This window comes from Tachyglossus aculeatus, chromosome 4 (genome assembly GCF_015852505.1).
Source record: "Tachyglossus aculeatus isolate mTacAcu1 chromosome 4, mTacAcu1.pri, whole genome shotgun sequence".
Taxonomy (NCBI): domain Eukaryota; kingdom Metazoa; phylum Chordata; class Mammalia; order Monotremata; family Tachyglossidae; genus Tachyglossus; species Tachyglossus aculeatus.
The window spans coordinates 9,574,092-9,595,644 of NC_052069.1; the positions used below are offsets into that span (position 1 = coordinate 9,574,092).

Sequence of the window (21,553 nt, forward strand, 5' to 3'; positions counted from 1 at the left end):
TGACAACCGCTACCTTGCTGGTTCAATCTCTCATCCTATCCCAAATGTATTATTGTATCAGCCTCCTCTCTGATCTCCCATCCTCCCGTCTCTCCCCACTTCAATCTATACTTCACGCTGCTGCCCGGATCAGCTTTGTGCAGAAACACTATGGACAAGTTACTCCCCTCCTCAAAAATCTCCAGTGGCTGCCAGTCAACCTATGCATCAAGCAAAAACCCCTCACCCTCAGCTTCAAGACTCTCCATCACCTCGCCCCCTCCCACCTCACCTCCCTTCTGTCCTTCTCCACTCCTCTGCCACCGCTAACCTCCTCACTGTGCCTCGTTCTCACCTGTCCCTCTGTCGCTCCCCAGCCCACATCCTCCCCCTGGCCTGGAATGCCCTCCCTCCTCACATCTGCCAAGCTAGCTCTCTTCCTCCCTTCAAAGCCCTACTGAGAGCTCACCTCCTCCAAGAGGCTTTCCCAGACTGAGCCCCCTTTTTCCTCTCCTCCTCCCCATCCCCCCGCCCCACCTCCATCCCCTCCCCACAGCACCTGTATATATGTTTGTATAGATTTATTACTCTATTTTACTTGTACAGATTTACTATTCTATTTATTTTGTTAATGTGGTGCATCTAGCTTTATTTCTGTTTGTTCTAATGACTTGACACCTGCCCACATGTTTTGTTTTATTGTCTGTCTCCCCCTTCTAGACTGTGAGCCTGTTGTTGGGTAGAGACCATCTCTATATGTTGCCAACTTGTACTTCCCAAGTGTTTAGTACAGTGCTCTGCACACAGTAAGCGCTCAATAAATACGATTGAATGAATGAATGAATGAAAGTGGCAGGGCTGGGATTAGAACCCATGACCTCTGACTCCCAAACCCAGGCTCTTGCCACTGAACCACGCTGTTTCTCCTGTACAGTTAGCATCAAAAGGAATAGTAAAGTGAAATGAGTTTAACACTTCATTCATTCAGTCACATATTTATTGAACGCTTACTGTGTGCAGAGCACTGTACTGAGCACTTGGGAGAGTACAATACAACAATAAAAAGACACATTCCCTGCCCAAAATGAGTTTACTTTGGACATGCCATCTAGCAGAGTGGAAGATGCTGAAAAGTACAGTCACTTTCTGTTCATCTTTCCAGCATTTACTAGGCATTTCAAGACCAAAACCTCGAATTTAACTTATTAATCCATTTTGCTCATAATTACTTCTATGGAATGCACCTTGGCCTGTAAAATGAGAAGCCTTAATTCATATTGCATGATTTTTGCTCTAATGAAACCCAAGCCTTTGGCTCATGAATAAACCACATGCACTGTGGAGGAGAAGAAAGACATTTCAGAACAAAGTGCGCGGGCAAGTATGTAAAGTCAGGAGAGGAAGAGTAATGCACATTCACTGTGTTATTGAATGTTGGCTTGACGGGCATTTCCAGAATGGAATCTTCAATTGCAGGAAGAACTCAGAAGATATCTATTTTGGGGGTTGAAGTCCCCAATGGTGAAAGATTCAGTATTCTTAATCTGAATGTTAAAATTGACCCTGCCTGGGCCTTCCAAGAGATAGATGTCGCAGAGAAACTCAGCGTGGCTTTTGAGGAAACGATGGATAACATTAAAGATGACGTCTTGAGTCACCAAATCAAATGGCAGGAAATGTCAGAAGAAAGACTGTCGGAGGTCATTGACAAATTTGTAAAGACTGAATCTGCGCTTAGAAACAGGTACATCTCATTTGATTTCACTCATCTTTTATTCTCCCCCTCTAGACTGTAACTCAGTAAGGGCAGGGAACATCTCATTTGATTTCACTCATCTTTTATTCTCCCCTGCTAGACCGTAAGATCATTAAGGGCAGAGAATGTATCGGTTAACTCTGTTGCATTGGACTATCCCAAGAATGCTCTGCACATAATATGTGCTCGATCCATGCCATCGATTGACTGAAGGAAAAATAATTAAGGCTAAGATGGTGACTGACTCTTCTGAGTGTTGAGGAGCTTTTACAGCCATTAATATGAAAACTAACAAGGATATGATTGTGGCAAGTACACTTATGTATCTTTATATTCCTCTCCATCTGTAGGTAATGTCTGTCTCCTCCTAGACTGTAAGATCCCTAAAGGCAGGGATCACGTCTTGCACTCTCTCAAATGCTCAGTTCATTTCCCTTCTCTGGTTTCCCTTACTCTGGTAAGCTCTCACCCAATACCACTGGTTGCTTGATACTTTAATACTCTCCAAGCAGAAGCTCAAAATATTTCTGTTTTGTTATACAGCAAATTTCTTGAGTTTGCTTTGCTCCACTTTAAAATTTATATTTAGTGGATTTGGTCTAGAGGATAGGAAATAACTAATTGGAGGTAGAGCATTTTATTTGCTTTTTATTTAAGTAACTGAAAGGAATTTCAGAATTAAGGGCTTGATTGTCACTGGACTGTTTTAGTGCGAAAATCTGAAGTGAATCATTTTCTACTGGCCCCCACCGTTGGATACCTTCGGTTCTCCTTAAACATGGGAGTTACATTCCAGGCTGACCTAGTGTTCAGGAAAAATGAAGATATTCAATCAATCAGTGGTTTTTGCTAAGCGCTTAATGTGTGCAAGCACCATACTAAGTGCTTCAGAGAAAACAATATGGTAGAATGAGTAGGCATAATCCCTGCCTACAAGGAGCTTACAGTCTATTGCACAGACACCTTAACCAGTGTTGCAGGCAACAGCATCACCATTTCTTCCAACAGGAAATCAGTCTCTGCCCATTCATTTGTTCAATTGTATTTATTGAGCGCTTACTATCTGCAGAGCACTGTACTAAGTGCTTGGTAAGTACAAATCGGCCCAGATGGATGCACATTGCCGGACAATCAGTGATATTTATTGAGCATCTATTGTGTGCAGAACACTGAACTGATGATGATGATTGTGATATTTGTTAAGTGCTTACTGTGTGCCAGGCACTGTACTAAATGCTGGGGTGGATACAAACAAATTGCAGTGGACACAGTCTGTGTCCCACAAGGGGTTCCCAGTCTCAATCTCCATTTTACAGTTGAGGTAACTGAGGCACAGAGAAGTGAAATGACTTGCCCAAGGTCACACCTGGGAGAGTATAATACAACAGAGTTGGTGGATGTGATATTCCCTAGTTGTCTAACAGTGCTGTGTGTGAGAACTGATTGGAAGTTGAGATGACTCAATCACATGAGATGGAAAACTAATGCAAGGGAGATTTTAGATGACATGGGGAGAGGGTTTTCCCTAGTGGAAAGAGCACGGGCTTGGAAGCTGGGGAAATGATCCAGACTCTCTTCCCAGCTCTGACACTGGCCTGCTCTGTGTGAGTGACCTTGAATGAGTCACCTAAGTCGCTTGACATCATCTTCCTCAGATGCAAAGTGGGGATAATAATAACAATAATTATAATAATGATAGTGGGATTGTTAAGTACTTACTATGTGCTAGGCACTATACTATGTACTGGGGTAGGAGCAAGCTTATCAGGCTGGACACAGTCCATGTCCCACATGGGGCTCACAATCTTAATCCCCACTTGACAGATGAGGTAAACTGAGGCCCAGAGAAGTGAAGTGATTTAGGTTTATGCAGCAGTTAAGTGACAGAGATGGGATTAGAACCCAGGGCCTTCTGACTTCCAAACCCATATTTTATCCATTAGCGTTCCTAGCACATAGGAAGTGCTTAGTAATGACCATTATAAATTGTTGGAGAGTTATGTTCACTTTTAAGTAGTTTGTGCAATAACTGTCTTATTTTCTGTGGGAAACAGAGCATCCACAATTCACTTCTCATTAGAGAAGTAATCGATCAGTGTTACTTATTGAGCACTTACTGTGTGCAGAGCACTGTACTAAGCACTTAGAAGAGAACAATATAGCAGACACATCTCATTAGAGAAGTAATCAGTGGTATTTATTGAGCACTTACTGTGTGCAGAGCACTGTACTAAGCACTTAGAAGAGAACATTATAACAGACACATTCTCTGCCTATAATGAGCTCTCAGTCTAGTGGGAGAGACAGACATTTAAACAAATAAATTATGGTTATGTATATAAGTGATGTGGGGTTGAGGGAGGGATGAATTTAGGTAGCTAATCAGAACGACACAGAAGAGAGTCAGAAAAAAGGAAACGAGGGTTTATTCAGCAAGGGCCTCTTGGAGGGGATGTGCCTTCATTGCATTCTTTAATTGACATTTCTTAAGTGCTTATTATGTGCTAGGCTCTGTACTAAGCTCTGGAGCAAATACGACCTAATCAGGTTGGACACAGTCCATGTCCCACATAGGCTTCACAACTTTAATTCCCATTTTACATATGAGGGAACTGAGGCACAGAAAAGAGAAGTGACTTGCCCAAAGTCACACAGCAGACACATGGTGGAGCCAGGATTAGAAACCAGGTCCTCTGACTCCCAGGGAGGCCTGAGCTCTTTCCACAAGGCAATGCGTGCTACTTCTCCAATAAGACTTTGCAGGTGGAGAAAGTAACTGTCGGCTATGAAGAAGGAGGATGTCCCAGACCAGAGGTAATAATAATAATAATGGCATTTATTAAGCACTTACTATGTGCAAAGCACTGTTCTAAGCGCTGGGGAGGTTACTAAGTGATCAAGTTGTCCCACAGGGGGCTCACAGTTTTAATCCCCATTTTCCAGATGAGGGAACTGAGGCCCAGAGAAGTTAAGTGACTTGCCCAAAATCACACAGCTGACAATTGGCAGAGTGGGGATTTGAACCCGTGACCCCTGACTCCAAAGCCCGTGCTCTTTCCGCTGAGCCACGCTGCTTCTCTAGAGTAGAAGAGTGTGGCTGAAAATTTGGTGGTGAAATGAATGAGATCAAGGTAGAGTGAGTAGGTGGGCATTAAAAGAGCAAAGCGTGAGGGCTGGTTTGTAGCAGGAAAGTTGTGAGGCATGGTAGGAGGTGGAAACAGGACATGCAATTGGGAATTAGAAGACCTGAATCCTGGACCTGACTCTGCCCCTTGTCTGCTGTATAACTTTGGGCAAGTCATCTAACTTCTCCAAGACTCAGTTTCCTCATTTGTAAACCAGAGTTTAAATGCTTCTTTCCCTTCCACTTTAGACAGTGAGTCCATGTGGGGCAGGGACTGTGTCCAATTTGATTATCTACCTCAGGAGCCCCCCTTCTAGACTGTGAGCCCATTGTTGGGTAGGGACCATCTCTACATGTTGCCAACTTGTACTTCCCAAGTGCTTAGTACAGTGCTCTGCACACAGTAAGCATGCAATAAGTACAATTGAATGAATGAATGAATGTTTAGCATAGTAAGCAGAGTAATAATACCCTATTATTATAATGTGTGCTTTTCTGAGGTAACTAGTGGGTTGGAGTGGGACATAATCTGCTATTGTAGCATAACTTCATTGTGGGCAGGGAGTGTGTTTGTTTATTTGTGTACTGTACTCCCTCAAGTGCTTAGTGCAGTGGTCTGCACACAGTACATGCTCTATAAATACAAAAGAATGAATGAATAACTTATGCAGAAAGAGTTGGTCACCATCTCTGTCCATTTTCCCCAACCCAAGTGGTTTGTCCTTGGGATAATAGTAAGAATAATAATAATAATAATAATAACAACTCTGATATTTTTTAAGCATTTTCTGTATGCCTAGCAGCATACTAAGGGCTGGGTTAAATACATGATGATCAGATCAGCAAGAAAGAGAGACAATCCCTGCCCACACCAGGCTTATGGTCACATATCTCCTGCATGACCTTGGACAAAGTCACCTAACTTCTCTGTGTCTCAGTTACCTCATCTGTAAAATGGGGATAAGGTTGTGAGTCCCAGTCTTCTAGACTGTGAGCCCACTGTTGGGTAGGGGCCATCTCTATATGTTGCCAACTTGTACTTCCCAAGCGCTTAGTACAGTGCTCTGCACACAGTAAGTGCTCAATAAATACGATTCATTGATTGATGTGGGACAGGGACTGTGTCCAACCAGATTAACTTGTATCTACCCCAGTGCTTAGACCTATGCTTGGGACAAAGTAAGCACAAGTACCATAATTATTATCACTATTTTTACTATTAAGCTACCATTAAGACCATTAAGCATACTAAGGGCTGGGTTAAATACATGATGATCAGGTCAAACATTATTCCTATCCCACCTGGGCGGTCACAGTCTAGAGAAGCAGCATGGCTTAGTGGTAAGAGCCTGGGCTTGGGAGTCAGAGGAAGTGGGCTCTAATCCCAGCTTCACCACTTGTCAGCTGTGTGACTTCGGGCAAGTCACTTACCTTCTCTGTTCCTCCGGTACCTCATTGGTAAAAATGGGGATTAAGACTGTGAGCCCCACGTGGGACAACCTGATTACCTTGTATCTCCACCAGTGCTTACAACAGTGCTTGGCACATAGTGCTTCACAAATACCATAATTATTATTATTATTATTAACAGGCATTTAATCCCCATTTTACAGATGAGATAACTGAGTTACATGGAAACTAGGCAACTTGCCATGGGTCATCCAGCAGGCAAGTGGTGGAGCGAGATTAGAACCCAGATCCTCTGATTCACTCAATCAATCATATTTATTGAGCGCTTACTGTGTGCAGAGCACTGTACTAAGCGCTTGGCACTCCCAGGCCCATATGCTCCTTCCATTAAGCCATTTGAGGTAACCACTGGAGATAACCACATGCATGTAGATATGGCATCGGATCATAATTCATTGGATGGGAAGTGGGGAATTTACCCCTCTGTGAAATCATGAATGCCGGCCTCTGATACACAGCTTGGAGAGGAATAGAGAAGCGGCATGACTTACTGGGAGTCAAAAAGACCTGGGTATTAATCCTGGCTCTTCCACATTGATTCATTCATTCAATCCTATTTATTGAGCACTTACTCTGTGCAGAGCACTGTACTAAGCTCTTGGAAAATACAATTCAGCAATAAAGAGAGATAATCCCTGCCCACACCGGGCTTATGGTCGCATATCTCCTGCATGACCTTGAACAAAGTCACCTCACTTCTCTGTGTCTCAGTAACCTCATCTGTAAAATGGGGATAAGGTTGTGAGTTCTATGTGGGACAGGGACTGTGTCCAACCAGATTAACTTGTGGTTAATCCCCAGTGCTTAGAACTATGCTTGGGACATAGTAAGCACTTCACAAGTACCATAATTATTATTACTATTTTTACTATTAAGCTACCATTAAGACCGGGATTGGTGGGTGGGGTGGATTTTGATGTTGCAGAATTGAAGAGTTGGAGCTGTCAGAGAAGAAGCTTCTGGAAATAGCTGATCGCCTGGATGCCCAAGTAACCCTGGAAGAGAAGGCATTTCTAGGAGCTCTAGAGAAACTTCGGGAGATTCTTGGAGAACTCACAGACCTGGTAATTTGTTGTTCGTTTCCCTCCCGTTTAAAGCTGCAGTTGGTTACCGGTGTTTCTCAGGAATGGATTGAAGCAGAAAATACAAAGTTAACCATTCATTCATTCATTCAATTGGATTTATTGAGTGCTTACTGTTTGCAGAGCACTGTACAAACTGCTTGGAAAGAACAATTCAGCGACGAAGAGAGACAATCCCCACCCAATAATGGGCTCACAGTCTAGAACCAGCTAGTGAGCCCTCAAAATCACATGTTCTACTTAATCAATTGCCAAGTAACTGCTCCCTTGATTCACTCCTCTCTCAGTCCCATAATTCAGGGCACTAGGCATTGTGTTAAGTGCAGGGGTAGATACAAACTATCAGGTTGGACACAGTCCATCTCCTTTTACAGTCTTACTCCCCATTTTACAAATGAGGTAATAGAGCCTCAGAGAAGTTTAATGCCTGTCTTAAGGTCACAGAGCAGACAACAATAATAACAGTAATAATAATAATGGTATTTGTAAAGCATTTACTCTGTGCCAGGCACTATACTAAGCTAATTATGATGACATTTGTTAAGCACTGACTATGTTTCAAGCGCTGTCCTCTGGGAGAGCTAATCAGGTTGATGATAATGATGATGATGATGGTATTTGTTAAGTGCTTACTATGTGGCAAGCACTGTTCTAAGCTCTGGGATAGATACAAGGTTATCAGGTTGTCCCGCGTGGGGCTCACAGTCTTAGTCCCCATTTTAGAGAAGAGGTAACTGAGGCCCAGAGAAGTGAAGTGACTTGCCCGAGGTCACACAGCTGACAAGTGGCAGAGCTGGGATTAGAACCCAGGTCCTTCTGATTCCCAGGCTCGTGCTGTCTCACTAGGCCATGTTACTTCTTGGACAAGTGGTGGATCTGGGATTAGAACTCGGGTCCTTGGATTCCCAAAGCTGTTCCCTTTCTGCTAAGCCAGTGTGCTTGAGCTGGATCACCCCCTCATCTTACCTCCTTCCCTTCCCCACAGCACCTGTATATATGTATATATGTTTGTACATATTTGTTACTCTATTTATTTATTTATTTTACTTGTACATATCTATTCTATTTAATTTTGTTAGTATGTTTGGTTTTGTTCTCTGTCTCCCCCTTTTAGACTGTGAGCCCACTGTTGGGTAGGGACTGTCTCTATATGTTGCCAACTTGTACTTCCCAAGCGCTTAGTACAGTGCTCTGCACACAGTAAGCACTCAATAAATACGATTGATGATTAAGCTGAACTGAAACGAGAGATGCACTCATGTTGGGATGGAAATATGTATGAAGGAGTTAGATCTCAGGTCTGATTCGGCAAGTAAGGACAATCAGTTGGGAAGGAAACGTGTTTCTGAAAGGAATTAACGCACATCTAAAAGGTGAACCAAGCTATATTCTAGACTGTGAGGCCACTGTTGGGTAGGGACCGTCTCTATGTGTTGCCAACTTGTACTTCCCAAGCACTTAGTACAGTGCTCTGCACACAGTAAGCGCTCAATAAATACGATTGATTGATTAATTGATTGATTCTCTTTTTTATCAGTGACATACCCTGATTAATATTCCCATTAATATTTAAAGTGTACCGATTCAGTGGTGGGTGCCGTAAATATTCCTAAATGTGTTTTTAATGAGTCCCTTGTTCTGATGGAGCCATTGCCTAATATACTGAAACAGCATGGCGTAGTGGATAGAGCCTGGGCCTAGGACTCAGAAGGTCATAGGTTCTAATCGCAGCTCCGCCACTTGTCTGCTGTGTGACCTTGGGCAAGTCACTTCACTTCTCTGGGCCTCAGTTACCTCATCTGGAAAATGGGGAGTAAGACTGTGAGCCCCACGTGGGACACCCTGATTACCTTGTATCTACCCCAGCGCTTAGAACAGTGTTTGGCACATTAGTCAGCGCTTAACAAATACCATAATAATAATAATGATAACAATTATTATTATTATTATATTGTCCTTCTTTTTTCACTCTTTCATGAAGGCACTATTAAATTTTAATGCTGGAATTTCTTCTAGCCTCTCGTTTTATTATTATTGTTATTATTAATAATAATAATGGCATTTGTTAAACGCTTACTATGTGCAAAGCACTGTTCTAAGCACTGGGGAGGATACAAGGTGATCAGGTTGTCCCACGTGTGGCTCACAGCCATAATCCCCATTTAACAGATGAGAAACCTGAGGCACAGAGAAGTCAAGAGACTTGCCCAAAGTCACACATCTGACAATTGGCAGAGCCGGGATTTGAATCCATGACCTCTGCCAAGCCCGTGCTCTTTCCATTCAACCACACTGCTTCCCTTTTGCAAAGTTTACCTTGGTTTAAACATTTCCCTTCCTTTCATCGTCATCATCATCATCCTAATCTTTATCATTATTATCATTGATAATAATAAGAACAATTATTGTGATATTGGAGCACTCACTGTGTACTGATCACTGGGGTAGATTCATGCCCCCTTCTAGACTGTGAGCCCGCTGTTGGGTAGGGACCATCTCTATATGTTGCCAACTTGTACTTCCCAAGCGCTTAGTACAGTGCTCTGCACACAGTAAGCGCTCAATAAACACGACTGAATGAAAGATAAGTAGGTTGGGTCCAGTCTCTAACCTACATGAGGCTCACAGTTTGAGGAGGAGTAAGGGAGAACAGACCTATATCAGTAGCATTTGATTAGCACCTGCTGTGAGCAAAGCACTGTTCCAAACCCTTGGGAGAGTACAAAAGTTAGAAGGCACAATCTTCCTGTCAGAAGTACTTTGGGGATGAGGAGACCTTTGGCCTTTCAGATATGAGCCCTTCAGATCAATCAATCAGTCATATTTATTGAGCGCTTACTGTGTGCAGAGCACTGTACTAAGCGCTTGGGAAGTACAAGTTGGCAACATATAGAGACAGTCCCTACCCAACAGTGGGCTCACAGTCTAGAAGCGGGAGACAGAGAACAAAACAAAACATACTAACAAAATAAAATAAATAGAATAGATATGTACAAGTAAAATCAATAGAGTAATAAATATGTAAAAACATATATACATATATACAGGTGTTGTGGGGAAGGAAAGGAGGTAAGATGATGGGGATGGAGAGGGGGACGAGGGGGAGAGGAAGGAAGGGGCTCAGTCTGGGAAGGCCTCCTGGAGGAGGTGAGCTCTCAGTAGGACCTTGAAGGGAGGAAGAGAGCTAGCTTGGCGGATGGGCAGAGGGAGGGCATTCCAGGCCCGGGGATGACGTGGGCCGGGGGTCAATGGTGGGACAGGCGAGAGCGAGGTACGGTGAGGAGATTAGCGGCAGAGGAGCGGAGGGTGCGGGTTGGGCTGGAGAAGGAGAGAAGGGAGGTGAGGTAGGAGGGGGCCAGGGGATGGACAGCCTTGAAGCCCAGGGTGAGGAGTTTCTGCCTGATGCACAGATTGATTAGTAGCCACTGGAGATTTTTGAGGAGAGGAGTAACATGCCCAGAGCGTTTCTGGACAAAGACAATCCGGGCAGCAGTATGAAGTATGGATTGAAGTGGGGAGAGACATGAGGATGGGAGATCAGAGAGACGGCTGATACAGTAGTCCAGACGGGATAGGATGAGAGCTTGAACGAACAGGGTAGCGGTTTGGATGGAGAGGAAAGGGTGGATCTTGGCAATGTTGCGGAGCTGAGATCGGCAGGTTTTGGTGACGGCTTGGATGTGAGGCCATCAGATACCAGAGAGGCAGCATGGCCTAGTGGATAGGGCATGGACCTGGGAGTTCATACTGTGCCAGGCTAGCGCTTAGTGAGTAATTAACAAATACCATAATTATTATAATAATTATTATTATTATTAGAAGGACCTGGGTTCTAGTTCCAGCTCCGCCACTTGTCTGTTGTGTGACCTTGGGCAAATCACTTCACCTTCTGGGCCTCAGTTACCACATCTGTAAAATGGAAACTGAAACTGTGAGCCCCACATGGGACAGGGACTGCATCCAACCTGATTTGCGTGTATCCACCTCAGCACTTACTAGAGTGCCTGGCACATAGCAAATGCTTAACAAGTACCACAGTGATTGTTCTTATTAATTTAGCAATCAATCTGTTGTATTTACTGAGCACTTACTGTGTGTCCAGAACTGCTAGTTGTGTTAGCAAATATTATTGAAAATGTCCACCAAAGGAGACCGCTTGAGCAGTTCTTCAGTCAGAATCTTAGCCATCCATAGCACAGCCTGAGCAGGTGATCAGTTAATCGATTCCTGGAATTTATTGAGCGTTTAGTGTGTGCTGAGCATTGCCACTGGTTTTTGCAAATCCTATGGAAACTGTCCACCAATGGAAACAGCTTAACTGAGTCCTTGGTCAGAAGCCTTAACCACCCATAATGCAGCTGGACCACTGTCTCAATAAATCCCTGGTATTCATTAATAATACCAATGATAATAATATTGATGATAATGTTATTTAAATTGTATCCTATATTATATATGTTATATTTAGTATACCTTATTTATTATGCAATAATGTATTCCATATACTATATATGATATAATGATGATAATGATAATTAATTACTATTATTATGGTACTTAAGCACTTACTACATGCCCAGCACTGTTCTAAGGGCTGAGGTAGATACCGGTTAATCAGGTTGGACACAGTCCCTATCCCACATGAGGCTCACGCTCTTAATCCCTATTTTCCAGATGAGGCAACTGAGGCCCAGAGAAGTGACTTGCCCAAGGTCACCCAGCATACATGTTGTGGAGCCAGGATTAGAATCCAGGTCCTTCTGATTCCCAGGCCTGTGCTCTAGCCTCTAGGCATTTATTGAGCACTTACCATGTGCAAAGCTCTGAACAATGCACTCAGGAGAGGACAGTACACTAGAGTCGATGGCCATGATCACTAATATTTCAGTCCAGTGGTCTTCCCTTTTTCTGGTGGTTTCACTCTTCCTGCTCCCTGCACTGGGATTAGGGGTAGGGAGTGGGAGGGAACAACTATGGGTAAAGGGTAAGGAGACCCCAACCTGCTGCTGCAGTTGCTAACAATACAACTTTCCCGTTCGATTCACAATGGAGGTTCAAGGGAAAGAGCGAGCCAGAAGGATTCTGGCGGAAAAGCTCCGAAGGCTGCAGGAGCAGTTGACGATGAAAGACGAAGAGATGAAGAGCCAGTCTGAATATTTTGAGCACTACAAGCAAAACCAAAAGCAGCAGATGGCCACATTGGAAGAGCAAAGAAGATCCCTTCAGGCCCAGGTGATGTGGCTGGAATGGGAAGTCCAGGTTTGGAGCGTTTCGATGGTGCACCTCATCGCCCAACTTGGAGATGGAGCCCTGCAGTGTCTCCGTTCCCAAATGGGCACCATGTTGGGAGAAATGCCAAGTCTCTGCCCAGTGCCTGAAAGTGTGGCTTTGAAGAGAGCTATCTTTGAACACGGCGAGGTTCCTGACCAAAGCCCCTGGGAAATCCTGCAGGAGACTCTGAAGCCGTTACTTGAAACATTGCAGTGTGGTAGGGGCGAAAAGGAGGAACTCTTAAATCGACTTGAGAAATCACGTGACACCGAAGGGTTTCTTCTGAGGAAACTGGAGGATTTTCGCCACCACATCTATGAGCTGAAGTTGTCAGAGAACCAGTTCCAGGAGCGGGTGAAAGAGCTAGAAATGCAAAAAACTGATTTGCAAGATCAGTTGGAAGCCAAGGGGCAGAAGGAAACAGAAAAGCCATGTGAAGTGACAAGTCTCAGTGGGACAGCTTATGTAGCTGGTTTTGATTTGGTGAGTGACTTTATTGTCTTCTTTCTGGTCTTCTTAATAATGATAATAATTGTTTAAGCACTTACTATGTGGCCAGCACTGTATTACCCACTGAAGTAAATACAAGATAATCAGGTCCCATACGAGGATCTCAGTCTAAGTAGGAGGGAGAACAGGTATTGAATGCCCATTTTGCAGTTGAGGGAACTGAGGCACTGAGAAGATAAACTGATTACCCAAGGTCATATAGCAGACGAGTGGCAGAGTCGAGATTAGAACGAGGTCCCTTACTCTCAGTCTCTGGCCTGTTTCCACTAGGGTTATCCTGCTTTTCATTTCAAGAGCACTAAAATAATTTGTAAGTAGCATTTATTGAGCTCAGTGTGAGGGCTAGAGGCGTTATCAACCAACGGCATGTTTGAGCACTTGCTGTGTGCAGAGCACTGTTTTAAGTCTTTGGAAAGCTCTTTACAATAGAGTTGGAAGGGACCATCCCTGCCCACAATGAGCTTACAGTCTCCAGGGGAGAAAATAGCAAAATAAATTATAGGTAGAGGAAATGCCAGGGTGTAAGAATAGGAACAATAGTGCTGTGGGGCTGGGGTGAATGTCAAAGGGCATAAGGGAAGGCCTCTTAGAGGTGACGTGATTTTAGAAGGGTTTTGAAAATGGGGAGAGTGATGAACTGTGCTTAGAACAGTGTTTGGCACATAGTAAGTGCTTAACAAATGTCATCATTGTCATAGGAAGGGGGAGGGAATTCCAGGCCAGGGGGAAGATGTGAGGAAGAGATTTGGTGGTGGGGTATATGAGATTGAGGTACAGAGAATAGGTTGGTGCTAGCTGGGTGAAATCTGCAGATTGATCTGTAGTAAGCTCTGTGACGTATCTACTATGTGACCTTGGGTAAGTCATTTCACTTCTCTGTGCCTCATTTACCTCATCTGTAAAATGGGGATTAGGTCTGTGAGCCCCATGTGAGACAGGGACTGTGTCTGACCTGATTGCCCTATATCTACCCAGTGTTTAGAACAGTGCTTGGACTGTCTCTATCTGTTGCCAAATTGTACTTTCTAAGCACTTAGTTCACTGCTGTGCATACAGTAAGTGCTTAATAAATGTGATTGGATGAATGAATAGTAGGCACTTAACAAATAACACAATTATTAGTAGGTGATCAGGGAGGCGAGGTAGGAAGAAGAGAACTGATTGAGTGCCTTAAAGCTGAAGATAGGGATTTTGACGCTGTCTACAAGGTTTCAACTTTATTGATCAAATAGGTGGCAAGGTCATTAGAGTTTAGAAATGATGATGATGATGATATTTGTTAAGTGCTTGCTATGTGCCAAGCACTGAGTTGGGGTGGATGGAGGTTTGGGGATGGAGTAAAAAGTCTGAAATGGAGGGCCTGGGAAGAAGTGTGGCCTAGTAGCTAGAGCACAGGTCTAGTAGTCTGAAGGACCTGGGTTCTAATTCCCGCTCTGCCACTTGTCTGCTGTGTGACCTTGGGCAAGTCACTTTGCTTCTCTAAGCCTCAGTTACCCCATGTGTAAAATGGAGATTGACTGTGAGCCTGACATGGATTGTGTCCAAACCTATGAGCTTGTATCTACCCCAGAGCTTGACATATAGTAGTACTTAGCAAATATCATAAAAAATTAAATTTAAAAAGTGAACATATACGTCGATAAGGGTGGAGCAATACTATTGCTGGGCTGAGGGGAGAGCAGAGTTAAAGGAGGTGAGGGTAGCATAATCATAATAATAATACTAGTGGTATTTTTTAAGTGCTTACTGTGTGCCAGCCACTGTACTAAGCACTGGGGTAGACACGATATAATCAGGTTGGACACAGTCCCTGTCCCATGTGGGGCTCACAGTCTTAATCCCCATTTTACAGATGAAGGATCTGAGGCCCAGAGAAGTGAAGAGACTTGCCAAAGATTACATAACACACGAGTCAGAGTGGGGATTAGAACCCAGATCCTTCAGACTCCCATGGCTGTGCTCTATCCACCAGGCACCGCTGCTTCTCTTTTACTGCATTTGTTCTCCTGTTTTGTTTTTCTTCTGATCATTGCAATCTGCTACTACAGCACTACAGTCACCTGATGAAACACCAGTGGCCTTGTGGAAGTGTGACATAATGGCACAGTCTGGTGGTCTTGGGGGCCAACAGAAGTCTTGGGCTGATTGTTTCTCTTCTCCAAAGCAGTAAGGAAAAGTGAGGAGGTAGAGAGAGGCCTTTTGAACTGGAGAGAGTCAGAGGCCTCCCTCCTCCACCATCTAATCCGTCAATCGTATTTATGGAGCACTTACTGTGCGCAGAGCTCTGTACTAAGCCCTTGGGAAAGTACAGTAGAAGAATAAAGACACATTCCCTGCCCACAGTGAGCTTACAGTCTAGGGGGAGAGACAGACTTTATATAAATGCATTACAGAGCATGGGCCTGGGATTCAAAAAGACCTGAGTTCTAATCCCTGCTCTGCCACTTGTCTGCTGTGTGTAATTGGATGAGTCACTTCACTTCTCTGTGTCTCAGTTAACTCATCTGTAAAATGGGGATTAAGACCGTGAGCCAGGAGCTGTGTCCAACCTGATTACCTCATGTCTACCCCAGCATTTAGTACAGTGCCTGGCACATAATAAATGCTTAACAAAACCATTAAAAAGCACTAAATAAAGTACCTTTATCTACCCCAGCCCTTAGTACAGTGCCTAGCACATTCATTCATTCATTCAATCGTATTTATTGAATGCTTACTGTGTTCAGAGCACTGTACTAAACATTTGTACTAAGCACATATTAAGCACTTAAACAAAGACCATGGTCATTAATAGATACCATTGATCTCTGCAGCCTCTTCCAGTAAGGTTGTATCTCCTGCAGTACCACGTGGACTAAATGTTTCTCCACTGAATTCATTGTATTGTGTTTATTGAGTGTGTACTGTGTGCATTCAATCATTCATTCAATCGTATTTATTGAGCACTTGCTGTGTGCAGAGCACTGTACTAAACATTTGTACTAAGCACATATTAAGCACTTAACAAATACCACGGTTATTAATAGATACCATTGTTCTCTTCAGCCTCTTCCAGTAAGGTTGTATCTCCTGCAATACTACGTGGACTAAACGTTTCTCCCCTGAATTCATTGTATTGTGTTTATTGAGTGTGTACTGTGTGCATTCATTCATTCATTCATTCACATTTATCGAGCGCTTACTGTGTGCAGAGCACTGTACTAAGCACTTGGGAGAGTACAACACAGTAATAGACACATTCCCTGCCCACAACAATCTTACTGTGGCCCATTATATTGTTGAACAGTACTCTCCCAGGCGCTTAGTACAGTGCTCTCCACACAGTAAGCACTCAATAAATGTGATTGGATTGATAGCAGCATGACTTAGTGGAAAGAGCATGGGCTTTGGAGTCAGAGGTGATGGGTTCAGTTCCCAGCTTCGCCACTTGTCAGCTGTGTGACTTTGAGCAAGTCACTTAACTTCTCTGGGCCTCAGTTACCTTATCTGTAAAGTGGATTAAGACTGTGAGCCCCCCATGGGACAACCTGATCACCTTGTAACCTCCCCAGAGCTTAGAGCAGTGCTTTGCATATAGTAAGCGCTTAACAAATGCCATCATTATTATTATTATTATTATCCTTTTATGAGGCAGTCAACTTTTCAGCTTTAACCACCCAGCCCACAGTGGTTTTCAGACTTTTTCCCAGATGGATGCATTTAGCAGAATTCTGTCTAGTCAAGAAGAGAGGGTCCCCAGGCTTTAAAGAGGAAGAGTGAGCTTTCAGTGTTTTGAGCAGACCAGCCTTTTATAAGCTGCCTTACAAATGAGCATAAACTTGAAGAGCTTTCCACTGGCTGTTCTCCTGGGATCCCTAATGAAATGATCCATTTTTATGCTCAGCCAGAATAAAGCAATACCTTAAAAGGGGTCTAAAATAGCCTAGTTCATCTGAGGGCACTGAGAAGTTAATTGAAACCTCCTCAGAGATCTGTAGCTGCTACTCCACAGCTTAGAGAAAATCCCATTATCTAAGGAAAGAGGCAATCTGGAATCTCAGAGGGAAGAATCCATGAGTACGGTGCTCTGCACACAGTAAGCGCTCAATAAATATGATTGAATGAATGAATGAATGAGGAAAAAGAAACGGAGGATTGTAGGGGGAAAGGAAATGCAAATCTTTCTAATTAGATTGAATTAGTGCCTCCTAGATTGTAAACTCAATGAGCATAGGAGTTGTGCCTACTATCAATCAATCAATGAATCAATCAATCGTATTTATTGAGCGCTTACTGTGTGCAGAGCACTGTAGTAAGCGCTTGGGAAGTACAAGTTGGCAACATATAGAGACAGTCCCTACGTGGAAAGTAGCATAATAATAAATAATAATGATGGTATTTGTTCATTCATTCAATCGTATTTAATGAGCGCTTATTGTGTGCAGAGCACTGTACTAAGCGCTTGGGAAGTAAAAGTTGGCAATATATAGAGACGGTTCCTACCCAACAACGGGCTCACGGTCTAGAAGTGCTTACTATGTGCCAAGCACTGTTCTAAGCAGTGGGGTAGAAACAAAGTAATCGGGTTGTCCCATGTGGGGCTCACAGTCTTCATCCCCATTTTACAGATGAGGTAACTGAGGCCCAGAGAAGTGAAGTGATTTGCCCAAAGTCACATAGCTAACAAGAGACAGAGCTGGGATTAGAACCCACAACCTCCGACTCCCAAACCCATACTCTTTCCATTAAGCCATGCTGCGGGTAAAACAAGGGCCTGGGACAGAGAACCTGGGTTCTAAACCCCACTCTACTACTTCATCATTATCAATTGTATTTATTGAGCGCTTACTATGTGCAGAGCACTGTACTAAGCGCTTGGGAAATACAAATTGGCAACACATAGAGACAGTCCCTACCCAACAGTGGGCTCACAGTTGCCTGCTGTGTCAGCTTGGGCGAGTCACTTAACTTCCTTGTGACTCAGATTTCTCAACTACAAAATGGGGTTTCAATCTCTGTTCTCCCTCCTACTTCAACTGTGAGCCCCATATGGGACAAGGTCTGTATTAGGCCCGATTAACTAGTATCCACCCCATAGTGCTCGTCTCATAGTAAGGACTTAACAAATACCATAAAAAACCAAAACAAAAAACCGGTCTACTTTCCCTAGCACTTAGTACAGTGCTTTGAATGAGCTGGAGGCTAAGCAAATACTATTAATTTTAGACTTTTAGACTAAATTTTAGACTTTTAGACTTTTTAGACTTTTAAACTGTGAGCCCACTGTTGGGTAGGGACTGTCTCTATATGTTGCCAACTTGTACTTCCCAAGCTCTTAGTGCAGTGCTCTGCACACAGTAAGCGCTCAATAAATACGATTGATTATGAATTGAAAGATCTCTGTGGACAGAGATTTTGTCCACCAATTCTGTTGTATTGCACTCTCCCAAGTGATCAGTACAGTGCTCTGCACACAGTAAGTGCTCAATCAATACGACTGAATGAATATTTATTGACTGAAGAGAATGGAAGGAGAGCCAGGCAACACCGAAGGCCAGAACGGCCATGATACTAGCTACGGGTTGTTTCAGCCACCTTTAATGGAAAATCCAAATCTATCCATCAATCATATTTATTGAGCACTTCTTGTGTGAAGAGCACTGTATCAGGCATTTGGGAGTTAGTAGACACATTCCCTGCTCACAATGAACTCACAGTCTAGAGGGGGAGAAAGACATGACTATAAAAAATTAAATAAATGATGGATATGTACATATCCTCCTACCTCACCTCGCTGCTCTCCTACTACAACCCATCCCACACAACTCAGTCCTCTGGTGCTAACTTTCTCACTGTGACTCCAACTCGCCACCGACCCCTGGTCCACATCCTGCCCGTGGCCTGGCATGCCCTCCCTCCTCAAATCTGACACACAAATACTCTCCCTCCACCTTCAAAGCCTTATTGAAGACACATCACCTCCAAGAGGCCTTCCCTGACTAAGCCCCCTTTCCTCTTCTCCCACACCCTTCTGCATTGCCCTGCCTTGCTCCCTTTGCTTCCCCCGCTCCCAGCCCCACAGCAGTTATGTCCATAGCTGTCATTTATTTATTTATACTAATGGCTGTCTCCCCCAGGTTGTAAATTCGTTGTGGGTAGGGAATGTGTCTATTTAATGTTGTATTGTAGTCTCCCAAGTGCTCTGCACACAGTAAATGCTCAATAAATACAATTGAATGATTGAATGAATGCTCTGCACATAGTAAGCACTCAGTAGGCACCATTGATTGATTGACTGACTTTTGGCCATAGTGTTTTGATGCAACTTAAAGAACTGGATAAACTTCATGGAACACCCTAAATTCAGTGCCTAACCATAGAAATTTGAAATTAGATGGCTAAGGGTTGATCTCTTCCAGCATGCGGTACCATTCCTACACCTGTGAATTGAAGAAAATAATTTCCTAATTTAATATGTTCAGAAGAACATCTATCCATTTGATGACACAGATTAGTTCTGGAAAACTTGAGTAACAGTTAATGAAAGGCATGGAATTTCCATAGTGAAGAAAAATTGCCTTAATTTGGGTGCTGCATATGGGCAGGCGACTCTGTGAACATAGGGGAGGTTGATCGATCGATAGATCAGTCAATCAGTAATCAGTGGCTTTGATTGAGTGCTTTTGTTTCGTTGTCTGTCTCCCTCTTCTAGACTGTGAGCCCGTTGTTGGGTAGGGACCATCTCTATATGTTGCTGATTTGTAATTCCCAAGTACTTAGTACAGTGCTCTGCACACAGTAAGCACTCAATAAATACGATTGAATGAATGAATGAATGAGTGCTTTTGTGGAAAGCACTGTCCTAAGCAGTTTGAAAAGTACAAAACAGTGGAGTTGGTGGGCCTGATCTCTTTCCACAGGGAGCCTACTGTCAACAGAGAGAAACACATTAAAATAAAATTTAAAATAAAATAGTAATAGTAGTAAAATAGTAGTCATAAGTAGTAGTAATGGAGTAACAGGATAAAGTGTTCACTCTCCTTTGAGATCTCCCCAGTGAAGACCTCTCTACCCCTAATCTCTCTCCCTTCTGCGTCACCAGTGCATTTAGATCTGTGCCCTTTTCCAAACTGGATATTAGACTCAGCCCCACAGCATTTATGTAATAATAAGTATGATATTTAAGCGCTTATTGTTGGCAAAGCATTGTTCCAAGTGCTGATGTAGATACAAGGTAATCAGGTTGGACACAGTCCCTGTCCCACATGGAGCTCACAGTCTTAATCCCCATTTTACAGATGAACTAGGGCATGGAGGAGTTATGACTTACCCAAGGTCACAAAGCAGAAAAGTGGCGGAAGCAGAATTAGAACCCACCTCCTCTGATTCCCAAGCCCGTGCTCTTCATTCATTCATTCATTCAATTGTATTTATTGAGCGCTTACTGTGTGCAGAGCACTGTACTAAGCGCTAGGGAAGTGCAAGTTGGCAACATGTAGAGACGGTCCCTACCCAGCAGCAGGCTCACAGTCTAGAAGGGGGAGACAGACAACGAAACAAAACCTATTAACAAAATAAAATAAATAGAATAAATAAGTACAAGTAAAATAAATAGAGTAATAAATATGTACAAACATATATACAGGTGCTGTGGGGAGGGGAAGGAGGTAAGGAGGGGGAGGAGGGGGAGAGGAAGGAAGGCTCTTGCCACTGTGCCATGCTGCTTCCTTGTTTTGTCTTGTCTTAAGCTGTTGAGTTGTCTCTGACCCATAACGACGCCATGGATACATCTCTCTCAGAATGCCCCACTTTCCATCTGCAATCTCTCTGTTAGTGGATCCACAGAGTTTTCTCTGTACAAATCTGTCGTTTATTCATTATTCATTATCTACCTCTCCATCTAGGTTATAAGCACCTTTTGGGCAGGGTTCATCTACCAACTCGTATTGTAATCTCCCAAGCGCTTAAGACAATGCTCTGCACACAGAAAGCACTCAATCAACACCATTGATTAATTGATTAAGAAGATCCAGCCTAAACTGTGACCTTCTAGACTGTCATCTCATTGTGGACAGGGAATTCATCTACTAACTCTATTTTGTACTCTCCCAAGCGCTTAGTACAGTGTTTTGCACACCGTAAGTGCTTAAAAAATACCCTTGGTGAGGATGTCGACCTTGAATGGTGTTAACGTTTTCTTTTCTTTCTCTCCCTTAGGATCCAGTCAAGTTTAAGAAAATTGCAAAGATTTGTGAAACCATTCATGATTTTCTGGTATGGCATTCAGTTATTCCATTTTCAATCTGTTATCATCATCATCATCAATCATCATCAATTGTATTTATTGAGCGCTTACTGTGTGCAGAGCACTGTACTAAGCGC

At 43.3% G+C, this 21,553-nt stretch overlaps 1 protein-coding gene across 1 annotated transcript in view; it reads left to right on the top strand.

Moving 5' to 3' along the window:
• Positions 1–1,436: 1,436 nt before the first annotated feature.
• Positions 1,437–21,553, top strand: part of C4H4orf50 (chromosome 4 C4orf50 homolog) — a 159,041-nt gene continuing 138,924 nt past the window's right edge. Inside the window, 4 exon segments of the mRNA XM_038745438.1 lie at positions 1,437–1,723; positions 7,255–7,393; positions 12,464–13,165; positions 21,389–21,445. Coding sequence (XP_038601366.1) covers positions 1,437–1,723; positions 7,255–7,393; positions 12,464–13,165; positions 21,389–21,445 — 1,185 coding nt within the window.